General features: G+C 26.3%; 3 protein-coding genes across 3 annotated transcripts in view; all 3 read left to right on the top strand.

Annotated features, from left to right (window-relative positions):
- LOC105425913 (chymotrypsin-1-like) lies at positions 1-4,962 on the top strand. The gene is made up of 4 exons (XM_011636931.3): positions 1-2,711; positions 3,296-3,618; positions 3,811-4,059; positions 4,759-4,962. The coding sequence occupies exons 1-4, from the start codon at positions 2,669-2,671 to the stop codon at positions 4,903-4,905; spliced, it is 762 nt and encodes a 253-aa protein (XP_011635233.2). The 5' UTR covers positions 1-2,668; the 3' UTR covers positions 4,906-4,962.
- A 3,190-nt stretch (positions 4,963-8,152) lies between these two features.
- Positions 8,153-10,356, top strand: LOC105425946 (chymotrypsin-1-like). Its single transcript, XM_089079280.1, has 4 exons — positions 8,153-8,285; positions 8,896-9,206; positions 9,462-9,716; positions 10,150-10,356. Exons 1-4 carry the CDS (start codon positions 8,156-8,158, stop codon positions 10,294-10,296), a joined length of 843 nt encoding a protein of 280 aa, XP_088935406.1. The 5' UTR covers positions 8,153-8,155; the 3' UTR covers positions 10,297-10,356.
- Positions 10,357-14,661: 4,305 nt separating this feature from the next.
- Positions 14,662-17,709, top strand: part of LOC105430520 (RING-box protein 2) — a 45,616-nt gene continuing 42,568 nt past the window's right edge. The window contains exon 1 of the mRNA XM_011644131.3: positions 14,662-14,902. Coding sequence (XP_011642433.2) covers positions 14,752-14,902 — 151 coding nt within the window. The 5' untranslated portion in view covers positions 14,662-14,751. The remainder of the gene's footprint in view (positions 14,903-17,709) is intronic.

Genomic DNA, 17,709 nt, shown 5'->3' with positions numbered 1-17,709 from the left:
CTTGTTATTGCTATTGCTGTTAATTTGCTTATTCTCATCATCTGTATAAAACAAAAATTATAACAAAAATTGAAATATACAAAATAAAATCTAAGATCTAAAATATAAAATCTAAAATATAAAATCTAAAATATGAAAATCCAAATGTTTTAAATTATATTTGTATTTTCATTTTTTTCTTCATAATTGTCATTACCAAAATCACTTTCTGTTGATGAAATCTTGTTGAAACACTCAATGTTACTTTGTTCAAATCTCTTTTTTTCTTCTTAGTAATCGCTAATTTCTTTTTTCCTAATTTGATAGACTCTTGGTTCACTTTCCTTATCATTTTCCTTTTCATTTTTATGATATATATATGAATATGAATTCTTTCGCTTATATGACAAATTCAAGTAATCTAAAATAAAATATAAATGTAACACATGTGAATTAAGATATGAATATAAGCTTTTCATTTCCTATACAATATCTTTAAATAGGATTTAAAACTTACATTTAAAATTAAAAAATTTAATTCTAAATTCTTAATTCTAAACTTTAATTCTTTTATTCATAATATGTAAATTACTTATACATATATAAACAGTATATATTTATACATACATATACACTTATACATATATAAAAGTATAAATTTATTTTACAATTTTTTCTAAATATCGCAAAATCTTAACAATTACACACAGAGTTGAATCTTTTCCAATACAAGATTCTCTGATTATTTCTAATGGTACTAGTAATGGTATACGTATCAGAAGCGTGAATTCTGCTGATAGTAACTGCAAAATGATTGGAGACAACATAATCTTCCATTAATGTATAAATACATTTCAAGTACTGGAAATAAAAATCTTAATATACATCTGGAGTGAATTAATAAAGTTTAAAAACCGCTACACGGCAATAACAATTACGAGTACTGTTAAAGTTGACACATCTGATACACACATTTACCGGTATTGTTAGAATAGATATTTTTGATGACGAACAAAAATAAACAAAACATATTGAGAGATCGATCTTAGTATCAACAACTTAACATTAACTTTCATTTTACATTATATTATAATTGAATATAATTAGTTATATTGGAATAACGCCCTTAAGAAATTATTTTTTTATATAATATATTCTATTATATAATATATTCTATTCTATTATATAATTATACAATAATATACTCTATTTATCTATATTTTTAAAAATATATTTTATTTATCTAATATAAGTCGTTGTATGTACTTGGCTCTTCCTTTTGCAAATTTTTATTGGCACACTGAACTTATTATAATATTCTTTATAACGTTACATAATTTATTATTTTATACAGATTACTGCATTCTGAGATCACTATTGAAAACGACTAAATCTTTTAGATTGATACATTGTATATAATATTCGAGCAATTTGCTCGTTTGAATCCTATTTGAATAAATATATTTCTGAGAATTCAATGATTATGTAGCATATAAACATAAGTAAACCTTAAAACTGTAATAACAACTGTAATAATAATTGGAAACCCACAATACCAGTCTCTCTTTTATAAGGTTTTAAGATTTATTTCATTTTATTAACATATGACTCATCAAGATTAATGCTTATACTTTTTTTTATTAGTGCAATTCCTGCTAATAACATTTGCTAATAAGTACTTGGAGTAATATGATGTCGATAATAAACAATCTGCAATATACTTTGTTAGTGACTACAATAATGAAATTCATCGTTGTATGTTAGAAAAAAATATGACGCATGCACAGGAATTCTTAATTTTCAAAATAGATATAAGAAAGAAAATTTCATGAATATTCTTCGTATATATCAGATAATTTCTTGTCTTGCTTTCTATTCTAGTTTTAATTTTATATACTCTAATAATACATATTTCATTTTAATAATACATATTATTTTAAAGATCTTATAAATATAAATATAATGGTTAAATATAAATTAATTAAATTAAATATTAAATATAAATATGATGATTATAAATATGACGGCTGAAGACAGCATAGAAAAAAAAATACGGTAAAAAAATATGTAAAGATAAGATCCATAATGTTAAGGTCGTTACAATGATCGGGTTTATTTTAAGTTTTTGAGTATCGCTTTACTCGTAATTCTATTCGTAATACTTTTGGAAAATGTGTAAGATATATGACAAATATTATTGATTTAATTAAAATTTTACCTTTGCAAACAATTGAATAAATTATATTTACAACAAAGATGAAAGATCATACTTCGAATTTACATTTTCATAAACTTTCGTGGTCTCACTGTGTAGTGCATCTAATAATTACGTGCGTTAATTTACTTAGATTGTTAGTATTTCATTTATGCTATTGAAATGTAATTATTACATTTATAAGGATCAAATTATTTTAATGAAGATTTGTGTTTTCATTAATATTATTCATACTATTGCTTTTGAATTGAATGAAGATGTAGCGATATCTTAATATCGTCCTTAATTAATTCAACATTATTTAATTACGATTTTCGAGATAATCAAGACATGATAAAAATTAAATGGCACATTTAGTATATTATACAGCTGTGTAAATATTTTGATATGTATATAAATTATGTCTCAAACGCATTTGCCATTACTGTGTTTTTCAAAGTTGTCAGGCACGGTGTGAAAATAAACAGCTAAGCAATGAAACAATTGGCGTGTATTCTGATCGCATTAGCGATTGTAGGTAAGTTAACTATTAGATAAATTGTCACACAAGATTAATCATAATAAATATTTTATAATTAATATTAAATTATTAGTTATATTAATATTATTAAATATTAAATTATTATAGATTAAATTTATACAAAAGTATAATGTAACATGTTTTGAATTTTATGCACATGTAAATATTGTATATGTATTTAAATTCCATAATTTGTAATACGCGATTGTGATATTTAATTTTATCAATTACATTCCTATTATTGTATTGATATTATAAAATTAGAAACAAATTTTGTCTCTATAAGATTCTGTCTTACGTCACAAAAAAAAATACAAAATCAAATAAGTTTTAAAGAATAAAGTTAGCTAAAATTGTTTGTAAGCTATGTGAGCTATGTGTGCTTGTAATTATACAAGTAATTCTGATTGATAATGATCAGTAACAACACCTTGATATGAGCTACAATTTTATATTCAAGATTTATTGTGTCATCAAAATATTTGTGAAAAAATTTAAATTTATTAATTTTTTTTTTTTTGTGATACAAATAACATTGTACTGTTTTTACCATACATTCATAACATGAATGCACTTTACAGGTGTTTATGGAGAGGATCCAGAGAAATTAGTAGGTGGGACACCCACCAAAATAGAGGATCATCCGCAATGTGTTTCCATACAAATAAAAGGCCAACACTTTTGCGGTGGTAGCCTAATCAGTAAAAAACATGTCCTAACTGCCGCGCATTGCGTAGACAGTCTGAACTCTAATCCCTTTTTAAAACAATTTTTGACTGTTGTTACTGGTACAACCTACTACAATTCAGGTGGAGAACATCATAAAGTGATAAAATATAAGCAGCATCCCAAATATTCCGATGATGTAATAATCGATGGTGGTTATGACATTGGTATGCTTGAGGTACAATTTTAAAGTTGCACATATGTTATACTATTATATTTACATATATATGGCAAATTTGTAATACATAAATATAACACATTAGTTATATTTTTGCTATATTAACAATAAGCAGTAATCATACAAAATCGTTAAATAATTCGTACTCTAATCACTATTACAATCTGATTCATTATTATAAAATATTTTTAGTTGGCTGAAGAAATCCAGATCAACGAAAAGCAAAAGCCAGTTAAGTTGCCAACAAAGGATTTGTCGAAGGGTGACGAAGTTGAAATAGTAGCTTGGGGATCTGAAGGTTACCAAAAAAATGTACATAAGGATTTGCGGAAGGTGGGCGCTCGTGTCATGCTTTCGGATGAGTGTCAAATTTATCACGATGGAACTATTACCTCGAGCGAATTCTGCACCCTCGTCGGAGAAGGAGTTGGAGCGTGCAATGTATGTAATCGATCCTATCATAGTATTAAAATAATTTCATTGTTGCACATTTTCATAGATTTAACGTTCTCTATTTTATATGTGTACATATGTGTTTTTCATGCATTTTAAAACTATTTAAATTTTTTTAATTATACTTAATCAGTTACATATTATTTGTCTTATAATTTTATATCCTGTTTAGAATAATATATATCAAGAATAATTTATTAATACTTTTGATGCTTCTACTGATGGTTATTATCTTCAAAAAGATTAATGCATTTATGAGTATTATCCATGTCATAGTATATTGTTGAATGCCAATGTTTCGTGAACATTTGCAGTTCATCAGGGCGAGGAACAGTCTGATAATACGCATTATCAAGCAGCTCCTTGCCCTGATGAAGTGAACTGCAATGTTCACGAAACATTCAACAATGACATTCAACAATGTATCACTACACGAATAATACCTATAAATATATTAACCTTTTTGTAGAATAATTTATATATATATAAAACAATATTATTTTTTCCAAGTAGCCGATTTCTATGACTCATTAGTCTCTCTTTGTCATAATTATTCATAAAATTGATAATGTTAAAATTATTAGAATTCTGCTGTTTAAAATAATGTCAATGTTTTATTCGGTATAATGCATAAGATATTATCAATTTTGATTAAAAGATGGTATAATAATCTTCATTTTTTTGCAGGGTGACAGTGGTAGCGGAGTGATTCGAATCAGCGATGGATGTATCGTTGGTGTGGTATCTCGTGGAATACCGTGTGCTCGAGATTATCCAGATGTATTCACTACTGTCCTCTCTTATCGCCCTTGGATTGAAGAAAACATGGCCTAATATTATCCTTCTTCATGTATTGTATATTATTAATATTTAATAAAACTCATTGAGAAAATATAGCGTTTGTTATGTATTATTAACGTACATTATTGTCACGATAGTTTTCGCATAGTTACGCACAACAAAGTTTGCAATATTAAATATATCATGTGTCTTAATAACAATTGTATGTATGTGTCTAAAAAACGGTGGAAAAGTTTGAATGTACAAAGATTCAGTAAAAACTTTCACTCGTTAATACAAGCATATGAATAAATTAATTACAAATATCTTTTATGAATTATTTGGTAACTATTTCATCATTTATGTTATATTAACAATTCAAGATCTATTTAAGATATTAAGAATTATATTAGATAATATTGTATATATTAAATAATATTGTATGAGTCTCTTGCACTCTTGTTTAACCCATCGTGTCATGTGAATTGTATAGAATTGTGATTTTGCAAAGCTTGCGAGTGATCTGATTGACATATTTAACTAAGTATTGCGTTTTATAAGTTTTTCATTATAAAATAAATTTTAAAGTAAAAAATATCAAAATCAAAATTAAAAATTATCAAATATCAAAATTAATAAAATTAAAATGCAATTGAAATGATAAATATAAAATACGAGTTTTTAAGGGATTATAAGATTCTGCAGAATAAAATGATATTATTAAAACCGGCATAAATTTTTAGATAATTAACCGTTACTGCCCTTTTTTCAGCAATTTGGATGCTTTTTCTGAAAATTATACATTATAAAAACTTATGTAATATAAGTTTACTTAATAATGTAATACGAAAATAAGAATAATAAATGTTGCATTCACATCACTGAACTTTATATGCAATATTTTCATCGTCGATCCATATAAAAAAACTGCCATTAATTAAATACATCCGAGAGTAGGGTGTAAAGGGTATAAAGTACAATTTTATGAATTGTGCATTCTTCAGCATTGCTGTAGATAAAATCTTAGGCATCTAATATTCTAATAAATTATTATATCCTTACCTTCCACATTTAACTTAAATTAACTTCTAATTAACTTCTGCTGCTAAAATTGTACTTTATACCCTTTACACCCTACTCTCGGATGTATTTAATTAATGGCAGTTTTTTTATATGGATCGACGATGAAAATATTGCATATAAAGTTCAGTGATGTGAATGCAACATTTATTATTCTTATTTTCGTATTACATTATTAAGTAAACTTATATTACATAAGATACATTCTTATATAAATATCACGCTTCAAACAATTTATTCTTTAATCTTATATGTATGATAAAAATCTTTTAGTCTTTCTATACATAAATAAGATTAAAAAATAAATTATTATCATTAGATATAATGCTAATTGAATGACGGAAGGTAGATTTTGAATCGGCAACTAAGTTAAATTGTTTTGCATTAAATTATTCTTCGTATACAGTGAAATGTTCGAAAATAGCTTTGACAGATTTTTATCGGGCTTACGTGCGTCATTATCATTGCTTCTGTTTATTTTTGAAATGATGATCCATAATGCACTCGCTGATAAGAACTTGAGATGACATGTCATAACAGTAGACAATTGACTTTTATTAATAATAATAATAATGAAACTAGTGATCATATTGTGGAAGAAATTAGATAATCGATTCAATTCAAATAAATTAATTAATAGTAGAATTTTCAAGATAATCATTGAAAACAATCAAATTTTCTAAGAGATCCACATGAAGTAATATTTACTCCTGTGCTCGTTTAGATCCTTTTCACATCATCAATGTTTTTAAGAATTCAATAGCCTTGTGCCGTTTAAATACAAGTAGGCCTTGAAAACTGTAATAACAATAACAATTGAAAACTTACAACAGTAGTTTCATTTTCATCAAGATTTCATTTCATTTCATTATCAAATCAAGTTCGATGTTTATCCTCTTTTTTATTGGTGCGATTTCTGCAACATTTCCTAAGAACTTGAAGTAACATGATGTGGATAATAGACAATATACAACACATTTTCTTAGTGACGACAATAATGAAATTCGTTGTATGGTAGAAAAAAATAGATGTCATACACAGGAATTCTTAATTTTTAAAATAGATATAAGAAGAAAGAGAATTTCGTGAATATTCTCTGTATTATATTAGATTAATTTTATATCTGGTCTTGCGTTCTATTCTGTTTTTAATCTTAATTTTATATATTCCAATAATACATATTTTATTATTATTTTAAAGATTTTATACTAGCTATAAATATGATGGCTGAAGACAGCATAGAAAGAAAGACATGATAAAAAACGATATATAATGATAATATAAAATAGGTCTATAATATTCAAGTTCTCAACAATAGTTGGATGTATTTTATGTTCTTGAGATCTTTTTTATTTGTAATTCTATTTTATTTTGGAAAATCTATAAGATACATATAACAAATATCATTGATTTAAGATGTTAATTTCATAAATTTAAGTCTATCATAAAGATAAAAGACCATATCAAATTTACATTTGTCTTATAAATTTTCATGGACTTAATATGTAATGCATTTAATAGCTACTAGTAACTTCCCAGTCAGCAAAATGTTAGCAAAATGTTGGCAAACTGGCAACAGATTTAATCAGAAAATGTTAGCAGACTGACTTCATCTGAGATCTCATTCTGCTTACATTCTGTTGATAGAACCTGTTGACATTCTGTGACAGCAGATTGACAGCAGAAATTGAGCAGATCCTGCCATCAAATTGTGTCGCGCAGGTCCTGTTCGCTTTCTGCCGCCAATTTGACGGCAGACTGCAGCAGGGTCTGCTCGATTTCTGCTATCAATCTGCTGGCACAGAATGTCAACAGATTCTGTCAGGTTTCTGGCAGCAGATTGCTAACATTGTTGCAGACATTACAGAATCTGTTAGCAATCTGTTTAGCTTTATAACAGCAGAAATTTATAACAGACTTTGTGCATAATCTGTCCTTTCAGGTTTGGCTATCGAGGTTGCTTAGATTATTAATATTTCATTTATGCTATTAAGATCTAATTATTACATTTGTAAGGATCCAAATTACTTTGATGAACATTTACGTTTTTGTTTAACAGTATTATTTATAACACAATGTGTGATTTTTTTAATTAAAAAGAGATGTAACGATATCGTAATCACTTTTTAAGTCAACATCATTTAATTGCGATCTCTGAGATAATCTCATCAAGATAAAAATTAGACGGTATATTGTTAATATACACCTGTGTAAATATTGCAATATGTATATAAATTATATCAAATCCATTTGCTATCACTGTGTTTTTTTAAAATTCGTCAGACACGGTGTGGAAACAGATAGCTACGCAATGAAACAATTGGCGTGTATTCTGATCGCATTAGCGATCGTGGGTAAGTTAACTTTATTAAACAATTTAATAACACATAAGTTAGTAATAAATCCTGTACAATTAGTTAAATTACATTTTATTAATTTATATATAAAAGCATAATGTAAAATATTTTGAATTTTATGCATATATATTTAAATTTCATAATTTATAATACATTTATGATATATTTAATCTTATCAAGCACTATTCCTGTTATACTCCTATATATTCCTATATTATTATATTATATTTCTGTATTATACTATATTGTTCTTATTATATTTCTATATTCTATAATATTCTTTCTATTATTGTATTAATTTTATAAAATTTGAAACAAATTCTACCTCTATAAGAATATCTCTTATGTTACGAAAAAGACATAAAATTGAATGAATTAAAAAAAATAAGATTAGCTAAAATTTTTTGTAAACAATATGAAATATGTAAACAATTTAGTCTTAATGATTGGTAACAATATCTTGATATGATCTACAATTTCCACAATTTTATAGTCAAGATTTATTGTGTCATCGAAGTACTTTTAAAAAGATTGTTAGACATGATACGAATAACTTTGTACGAAAACTGTTTTCATCATGTATTCATAACATGAAGGCACTTCACAGGTGTTTATGGAGAGGATCCAGAGAAATTAGTAAATGGATATCCCGTCAATATAGAAGATAATCCGCAATGTATTTCCATTCAAGTCAGAGGCAGTCACTTTTGTGGTGGTAGCATAATCTCTGACCGTTACATCCTAACTGCCGGACATTGCGTAGACGGTTTAAATCCCTATATACTGCCTTCTGCAGTCGTTGTTACTGGCACATCTCGGCTCAGTTCAGGTGGACAATCTTTTAAAATTAAAAGGATGGTCCTTCACGAAAATTATAATGCAAGAACTATGGATGGCTATGACATTGGTTTGATTGAGGTACAATCTTAAAGTTGCATATATATTATACTACTTGTTACATTTGGTAAATTTGTAATGCACACGTTAGTTATATTTCTACTCATCATATCAATAATACAGAATTGTTAAATGATTCTAATTTATTATAGTCTATTATTTATAATTTATTATACTCTATTTATTATATTATATACTTTATATATATTCTCTCTCTATACATATTTACTCTAATTAATTATTTCAATCTGACTTATTATTATAAAATGTTTTTAGTTAGCGACTCCCATTCAGTTCAATGCAAGGCAAAAGCCAGTTTGTTTAACAAGGAGGCGTGCGGCGCAGAATGATCCAGTGAAAATAACAGCTTGGGGTTCTACAGGCTACAGACAAAACGTACATGACGATTTGCGACAATTGACAGCTGTCGTTATGCCTCCTAACGTCTGTCGACCTTATCATCGAAGGATTATGTCCATTAACGAGAAAGAGTTCTGCACTCTCATCAAATCCGGAACTGGAGCGTGCAATGTATGTAATCCATCCTATCACAGCATTAATATAATTTCATTGTTGCACATTTTCTTAGATTTAACGTTCTCTATTATATTATTTTCTTTTATATGTGCATAGGTTTTTAATACATTTTAAAATTACTCTTATTTAATTGAATTATAATATCATCCATCTTATAATATTGTATCCTATTTAAGATAATGTACATCACGATTAATTCATGTCTATAATAACACTATTTTTCAAAGCAGAATTCTTATTTTATCATGTAACAATAAAATTAGATAGATTCCATTATTTTCTTTATCGCTACAATTGTTCTTCAAAATAATGCTACGTCGTTTTAATGCTACTAATTAAAGCCAATGTTTTATGCGATATAATGCGTAAGATGTCAATCTAATTAATTAAAAATAGTATGGTCATTTTAATTTTTTTGGAATTGCAGGGTGACAGCGGTAGCGGAGTGGTTCGAACCACCGATGGATGTATCATTGGTCTTGTATCTCGTGGTATGCCTTGCGCTCGTGGTTATCCAGATGTATTCACTGAGGTCCCTCCCTACATGCCTTGGATCGAAGCAAATATGGTTTAATAATGTCCTACTTTATATATTATGTATTATTAATATTTAATAAAAGTTATTGAGCAACTATAGCATTTATTATGTATTATTAATGTACAGATCATGAATACAGATTTTATAACATTTTTTTTTCTTAATATATTTAGAAACGCGAAATTAAATTCAAGATACAAATTACTGTCTGCGTTCATGTGCGATGAGTGATTGTGATATTGCAAACTCGTATATAGCATATAACATAAATTAAATCTAATCTAGAAAAGTCTATTTCTAATATGATGTTAATTTAAAAAAAAAATACTCTAATTCTAATACAATATCAATTTTAGTGGCAATATGCTTGTGTTTAATAATTCATTACTAATTGTGAAAATCGTAAAATGATATAGGATTTTTGATCAGTTTGAGCAAAAACATTTAGAAAAATTATTTAATTATTAGGTTAAGTGACAAGTGTTGATAAGCAAGAAATCTATAATAAATAAATATCAAATTTATCATAATGTAGAGCATATTACAAGAAATATTAAATTTTTTAACATTATTAATTAATAAGTAAACAATCTAGTAACATTCTCATCATTCAGTCCTATTGCTCGTGTCCGAGTGTGGTGATCTCTCTCATACATCTCTCTCATACAGTAACATATTTTAAAAATTATAAAATTCACGCAAATATAACATTTAGTAGAGAACCACTTCGAATAAAACTTTCTTCCCATTTATTTGTATTAAATTTTTTTAATCTGACTTCGATTTAATATATGAATAGAGATCAAGTCATCATAAATTCGTATTTATTTGATAAAAATAATTGCGAAATCCAATTACCAAGTAGCATATTTACGTCAAAATGATGTAAAAAATTGATAATTACTGATCTAATAACGTCATATAATCAAACAAAATTTAAATTTAAATTTAAATTAAAGTTATTTTTTTATATCTCATCTTTATATATCCGATGTTTTATAAGAACATCATAATATCATAATTTTTAAGTGATTTTTATAAATTGATTTAAATTTTCGCAATTAGTAATGAATTATTAACTATTAAAACTCACCGAATCAGTGCGTATTCATCCGGTCCTGATTTAACAAACTATGCTAAGCACATAGCGAGATGCGCCTAGCGTTACGTATGTTTGCGATCGAAGTGTGGCGTGATATTCAGTTCAATGATAAAACATTCTTGTAGTACACACCTCCAACATTTCGTTGTGTTCTTAGCAATTGCGAATGCGCGTAACTAGGCGATCATACTAAACGATCATATCTTACGGTTTTATTTGATACGCTTGGCATTTGTCAATGGATCGAATGTATACGCGCTTGTTCGGCGATTTTTAATTCATTAATTCATTATTAATTTGCAAAAATCGCAAAATAATAGAGAACATTTTTGCTCAATTTGATCCGCTTTATACATACAAGTGTATTCATTCGAATCAGATAGTCTGTATATAAGTTGCATTATTACTATTTTTAATTACAGATTAATTTAAATTTTCATAAAGTTTTAAAATATCTCTTAAGTATTTAAAAAAATTTTTTTTAGTTTTTTTATTACTCTTAATGAAAATATATTTTATAATCAATATCGTATGTAATAAAATTAAATAAAATAATTTTGTGTATATTTTAATTTTTATTTTCATAAATTTCTAACATTATTAAAATGTTATTAAAATTACTAAAAAATTGAAAAGAGTCATGAAATTACGTCTTCTTAACTCTTAACCAGGCGCGCCGCGACACTGAGTGCCGCAAAATTCATTTTTCTGAAATAATGCAGGTCTTTTTTCTATTACTGACTTTCTGTATTCCTCATTTAGCATCTCAGCTATAAGACAGTGCAAACTGCCGCATTTTTCCTATTAAGCGGTTAGCCTTTTATCTACTTTAAAATCGGAAAGATACGTTTTGCGGCACGGAGTGCCGCGCACATCTCAGAACGTAAGTAAAATCTTGCTTACGTAAATAATTATAATAATGCGAGATGTTAAATCATTTTTCACATTAACTTATTTTTAATTTATTTTTATTCGCATTAATGCTTAATATATCTTTAGGTTAGAGTTAGTTATGTTTTAAAAAGCTTAAACAATACGAATTTTGAAACAATTTTAGAGACATCCTGAATCCAAATCTGATCCTAAGTTTCCTATCATAAATCTCAAAAATAAAAATATCTTAAATCGAGAGGTTTTCTGTAAATACTGCGAGAGATGGAAGAAGATAACAAGAAGAAATAATTAATTTTAATTAATTTTATTTTATTTTATTTTTTTTATTTTTTTTCTTATTTTAGTGAATTTTAATAGTTTATTTCATATCATTATCTTATAAGAACATTATTATTATTTTTCTATTTTCGATTTTAAATTGATGTCTTTATTTTTAAAACAATTATCTTATTTTTAATTTTCTACTTACATCTAACCAAACTTTTATTTTTATAAGAAAGTAGACACAAAATTTTAATATTATAATTAAGTTTTAATATTATATTTCATTATAAATATATTTTACTTATTTTTATGATGATTATTCAGTTATTTATCTAATTATTAAACTCCCAAATAATAAATTTGTGATGCGGCACTCAATGCCGCGCGCGCCCAATAACGTTCGGCCGGAGGCGCGTCCGATTAAGGATTAAAATATCGTCATTAGTTCGTGATTAGTTTATCATTTTTCTATTATTTTGACATCATTATATTGATCATTTTAGACTATTTTTTGACTAAGTTTTGAGGTCATTTTTAAATATATCTGTTAGTGGGGAAGCATATTGTCACTAAAATTGGTGTTAAAATTGATATTATATTAAAATTATATTCCTTTTTCTGATATTCTGATCTAAAATTGATATTATATTAAAATTAGAAACAAGAAACGCTTTTAAGAAATTATTTTTTGGAATATATTTTATTTGTTTAATACAAATCTTTTATTATACATTTTGCATTTAATTTTGCAAATTTTAGTCAAGATACTTAATTTGTTATAAAATACTTCGTAAAACAACAGAATTAATTATTTTATACAATTGCAATATTATCACATTCTGAGGTGATCATTGGAAATGATCAAACTTTTTAGGATTGGTCGATATTCATAGTCGATTTCTTATTTCAAGATTATTATAAATAATGTTTTAAGATGCTAATATGACTTCAATGGTGATAACATCTAAGATAATATACATAAATATATAAAAATATATATAATTATATACAAAATATATCTATATATGTTCATAATAAATTCTTTCGTAAAATTTCTGTTTGATATAAGAGAAATAACAGCAACAATTAAGAGACATAAAAAATAAAATTAAAAAAATAATTACGCGTTGGTTTTTTTACAAAAAGTTAAGTTTGAAGAAATAAGAAAAAAATAGCATAATCATATACAAGTGTTCTGTAAGTCGAGATTAATCACTCAAAAAATGAATGACGAAAATAAAAAATGTTCAAAGATAAGAAAAAAGTTGATATGAATGATTCGTTATTTCGAGTTATTGACATTTTTATGATGATATTTGAAATTGCTTTGCTTTCAAACTTTTTTTGTTAAAATTGAAAGAAAATTGATCTTTATGAGTTTTATAACATACTTAAAGTGAATAAAAGTTGCAGATTGCTTTAGCACTATTCAAGATGCACAACTGTAGAGACCTGATCTTTACTAAGAGATCTTTGTTAAGTGAGTTATACCTTCTCGTGGTGCATCCTATGTCGTGCTAAAGCAGCTTGTAACTTTTGTTTGTATTTATATAGAACTCATGAAGACTTCTTTCAATTTTGACAAAAAAATTTGAAAACAAAGCAATTTGAAATTTCAACGTACAAATGACGTGACAACAACGTATGCGAAAATAACGTATCTGGATCTATTCATTTTTTTCTTGTTGTTTGGATTCCCTAACATCTCTCGCGATTGAGCTTCACTTTTGAAACACTCTATATATATTTTTAGTCATAAATATATATGATTATATGTATGATTATATATATATGATTATTGCGCAATTTTTTTCTTATTTCTTCAAACTTAACTTTTTATAAAATAAATAATGCGAAATTATTCTTTTAATTATTTTTTCATGTCTCTTAATTATTACTATTATTTTATTTATACCAAAGAGAAATTTTACGAAGGAATTTAATATGGACATATTTTATATATAATTACATATTTATACATGTTTACATATATTTATATATGTTCTTATGTATATAAAAAATTTTTTATTTTATCGAGTAAATATAAGAATCGATTATGAATACCGGCCATCGAATACTTAACATATCTCGATAAGTCTTGACGAGCTTTGACATTATGTGCCGTCATGCACATAGAAATTACTCACGATCACTTGTCGCTACTTGTCGTGCTGATCGGATCAGAGACCGCATAGATCTCGTTCCAGTGTTTCTAACCTTAAAACCTTAACATGGGTGATACCGAGGATCCGGGAGACCGGAATGACGGTGATAATCAAAAGAATGACAAGATGTTTACCCTGAAGAAATGGAACGCCGTCGCCATGTGGAGCTGGGACGTGGAATGTGACACTTGTGCCATTTGTAGAGTTCAGGTTATGGGTAAGCAACTTCGTCATTTCTTCGTCAATTCAGTCTCGTTTTTCTTCTCTTGTAATGCTCTGCCATGTTCATAATCAAGCAGAAACGTTACTTCACGTTCTTTGATTATAATTGATAATCATGCTGACAAATGCGTGCGACGAAAGTCGCCTATTTATTTCGAAAATGTAATCAATTAGATGAAAGATTCTAGTAAACAAGATCTCAATAAGCAATCTATCCGCAGTATGCCAACAGATTGGCAACAGGTTTAAAACTTAGGTTCAGAACCTGTGCAACAGATGTATTGTCATTTGTATTTGTTTTAAACTCCTGCTAGTAAAAACTTAATAAGATCTAACAGTAGATTATTGACAAAAGCTGAATAGAATTATTGTTTCATAAACATTTAAAGAGGATACATTATTTAAATAGTTACAAAATAACAGATTCTGTACGATTCCTGCGATTAAGTTGGCATTGTATTCTGTTAATAGATTCTATTACATTTTTGCTGGCATTCAATTTTGACACTTGAGTCTAACAGATTTAGCTATCTAAAAATATTGGCAGCATGCTAGCTATGTGTGTTTGCTAGTTGATTCAAACAGAGTATCTCCAGTATATTTTATCGATCTAATCTGACAATAAATGTTCAACAGAAATCGAGCAGAATCCATTATTTTAAGCATATTTAAATGAATACATTATTTAAATTATTATCAAATAATAGATTTTATTAGACAGATTAATCCATCTGCCATTATATTCTGTTAGTTGTATTTTTGCTGACATCATGTCGATAAAATTTGCAGTAGACTCTGTGAAAAATCTGTTTTTCCAGATTTTATTATTTCTGAGATGTTCTTCATCTGCGTAGAATCCCTATATGATATATAATGTGTTTACATATGATTTATTTCCTTTCTCTTATGAATTCTAATGTGCTTATTATTAATATAAAAAGTTTCAAATATATTCATGACTATTCCTTTGTTATGACCGTGATTGTAGATTACTTAATATATTCATTGTCATCAGATGAATTCTCGATATCTAGTCAGTATCCTTCCATTTTTCACATTATGAAATTGGAGGAAGTTGGGCATCATGTTATTAACTTAACTCTTTTCTGTGACGGTGAATGTATTCAATGAGAATTATGTTACATCATTAATCACAAATTACATTTATTAAAAATTTTACAAAGTTTATGTTAACTAATTGATAATTTTTAACATAGAGATATTATAAGTCCCTCAGAAAAAATAAAAGAATAGAATTCTATTTTTAATGATAATATATATAGCATCCCAAATTCTGAATTTGTTAAGACACTGCAGAAATTTAATTTCTACTAATAACTAATAAAAATCGCGAACTTTTTATTTTAAGTAAACTTTTTGAGATAAATATTTAAAATTTTACTAATTACTAATTACTAATTAAATAATCTATTCATGAATTGTATGTAGTTAATGATTATGTAATTCATGAGTTCATTGACAAATAAAAAAATCATGTTGTCATGTGCACATTCAGTCAATATTTTTATGAATTGTACATCTTACTGATACGAGAATGTATTTAATCACATCAAACAATACAATATATATGTCATATTGTTAACAGTATTTTAAGAAAATCCTGAACTTATCTATTTTATCAATCGAATGTATATTTGATACTTGTGCATTTTCTTCGTTATTCTTACATAGGATAAAAAATTATTTTCAAGTAAAAGAAAATTTTCAAATAAATGAAAAACTATTAAATTAAAATTATTAAAATAAGAGATATGATGAAAGAAAAAAGTTTTATAAATATATTGTTTCCACTTAGATCACTGTATTCATTCGATATAAATAATATATATACTAACAAGAAAATAAAGTGTCAAATTTTTTGAATAAAACTTTTTATATATATAGAATACATATAGAATACATATAGAATACATAATTAAAAAATAGTATATATAAATTTATAAAATATTAGTTGCAACTAAAGAATGATTTTTAGGAATGAAATCACTCCTTTTAAACAAAGTAGATTTTAAGTTTTTTTATTATATCTCAAAATTATTTAAGATATAAAGAAATGTTTTATAGAAAAATTGTATAATTAGCTCGATTTATCCATAATATTTTTAATATTTTTAAAGAATAATTATTTTCAAAAATTTTCAAAAATATCCAATCGTACGGTGTAATTATGCATATCCAATTATGCGTATCCAATCGAGCAGTATCTAATTGTTATATTCCAAAGGGAGAGCACCTGTTGAATTCTCTTTATATTCTCACAAGTTTTTCCATATTATCTAAATCCATAAACAAGAGATTGAATCATTCTTATAGTTTTCTTTAGTATGATTAAAATCCATACATCTTTATGGCTTTCTTCCTACAATCCTACAATTTTATCTGAAACGATGTCTATGATAATGCGTCATTTACAAGATATTTGAAGTTAAAATAATGAAAATGAGATACATATATCATATATGTACAGGGTGTTCCATAAGTTGAGATCAATCACTTAGGGGATAAATGGGGATTCAAAAACAATAAAGTTGATATGAATATAGATAGGAAATATGTTGTTTCAACTTATCGAGTTATGAAAAATGGTGTCCTGATCCTTGCCAAGATTTTCTAAATGGACTGTCATATCTCTATGTGGTATATTCTGAGTGTTAAAGCAGTCCATAACTTTTATTTGACTTTATGTTATAAAACTTATAAAGACCATTTCTTTTTTTAATTTTTCATTTTAACAAAAAAAAAATTTGAAAGTAGAGCAATTTGAAATTTGAAACATAAAAA

Source organism: Pogonomyrmex barbatus, unplaced genomic scaffold (assembly GCF_055798465.1).
Source record: "Pogonomyrmex barbatus isolate J1 unplaced genomic scaffold, ASM5579846v1 scaffold3, whole genome shotgun sequence".
Lineage (NCBI taxonomy): Eukaryota > Metazoa > Arthropoda > Insecta > Hymenoptera > Formicidae > Pogonomyrmex > Pogonomyrmex barbatus.
This window is presented reverse-complemented; position numbering and strand designations above follow the sequence as displayed.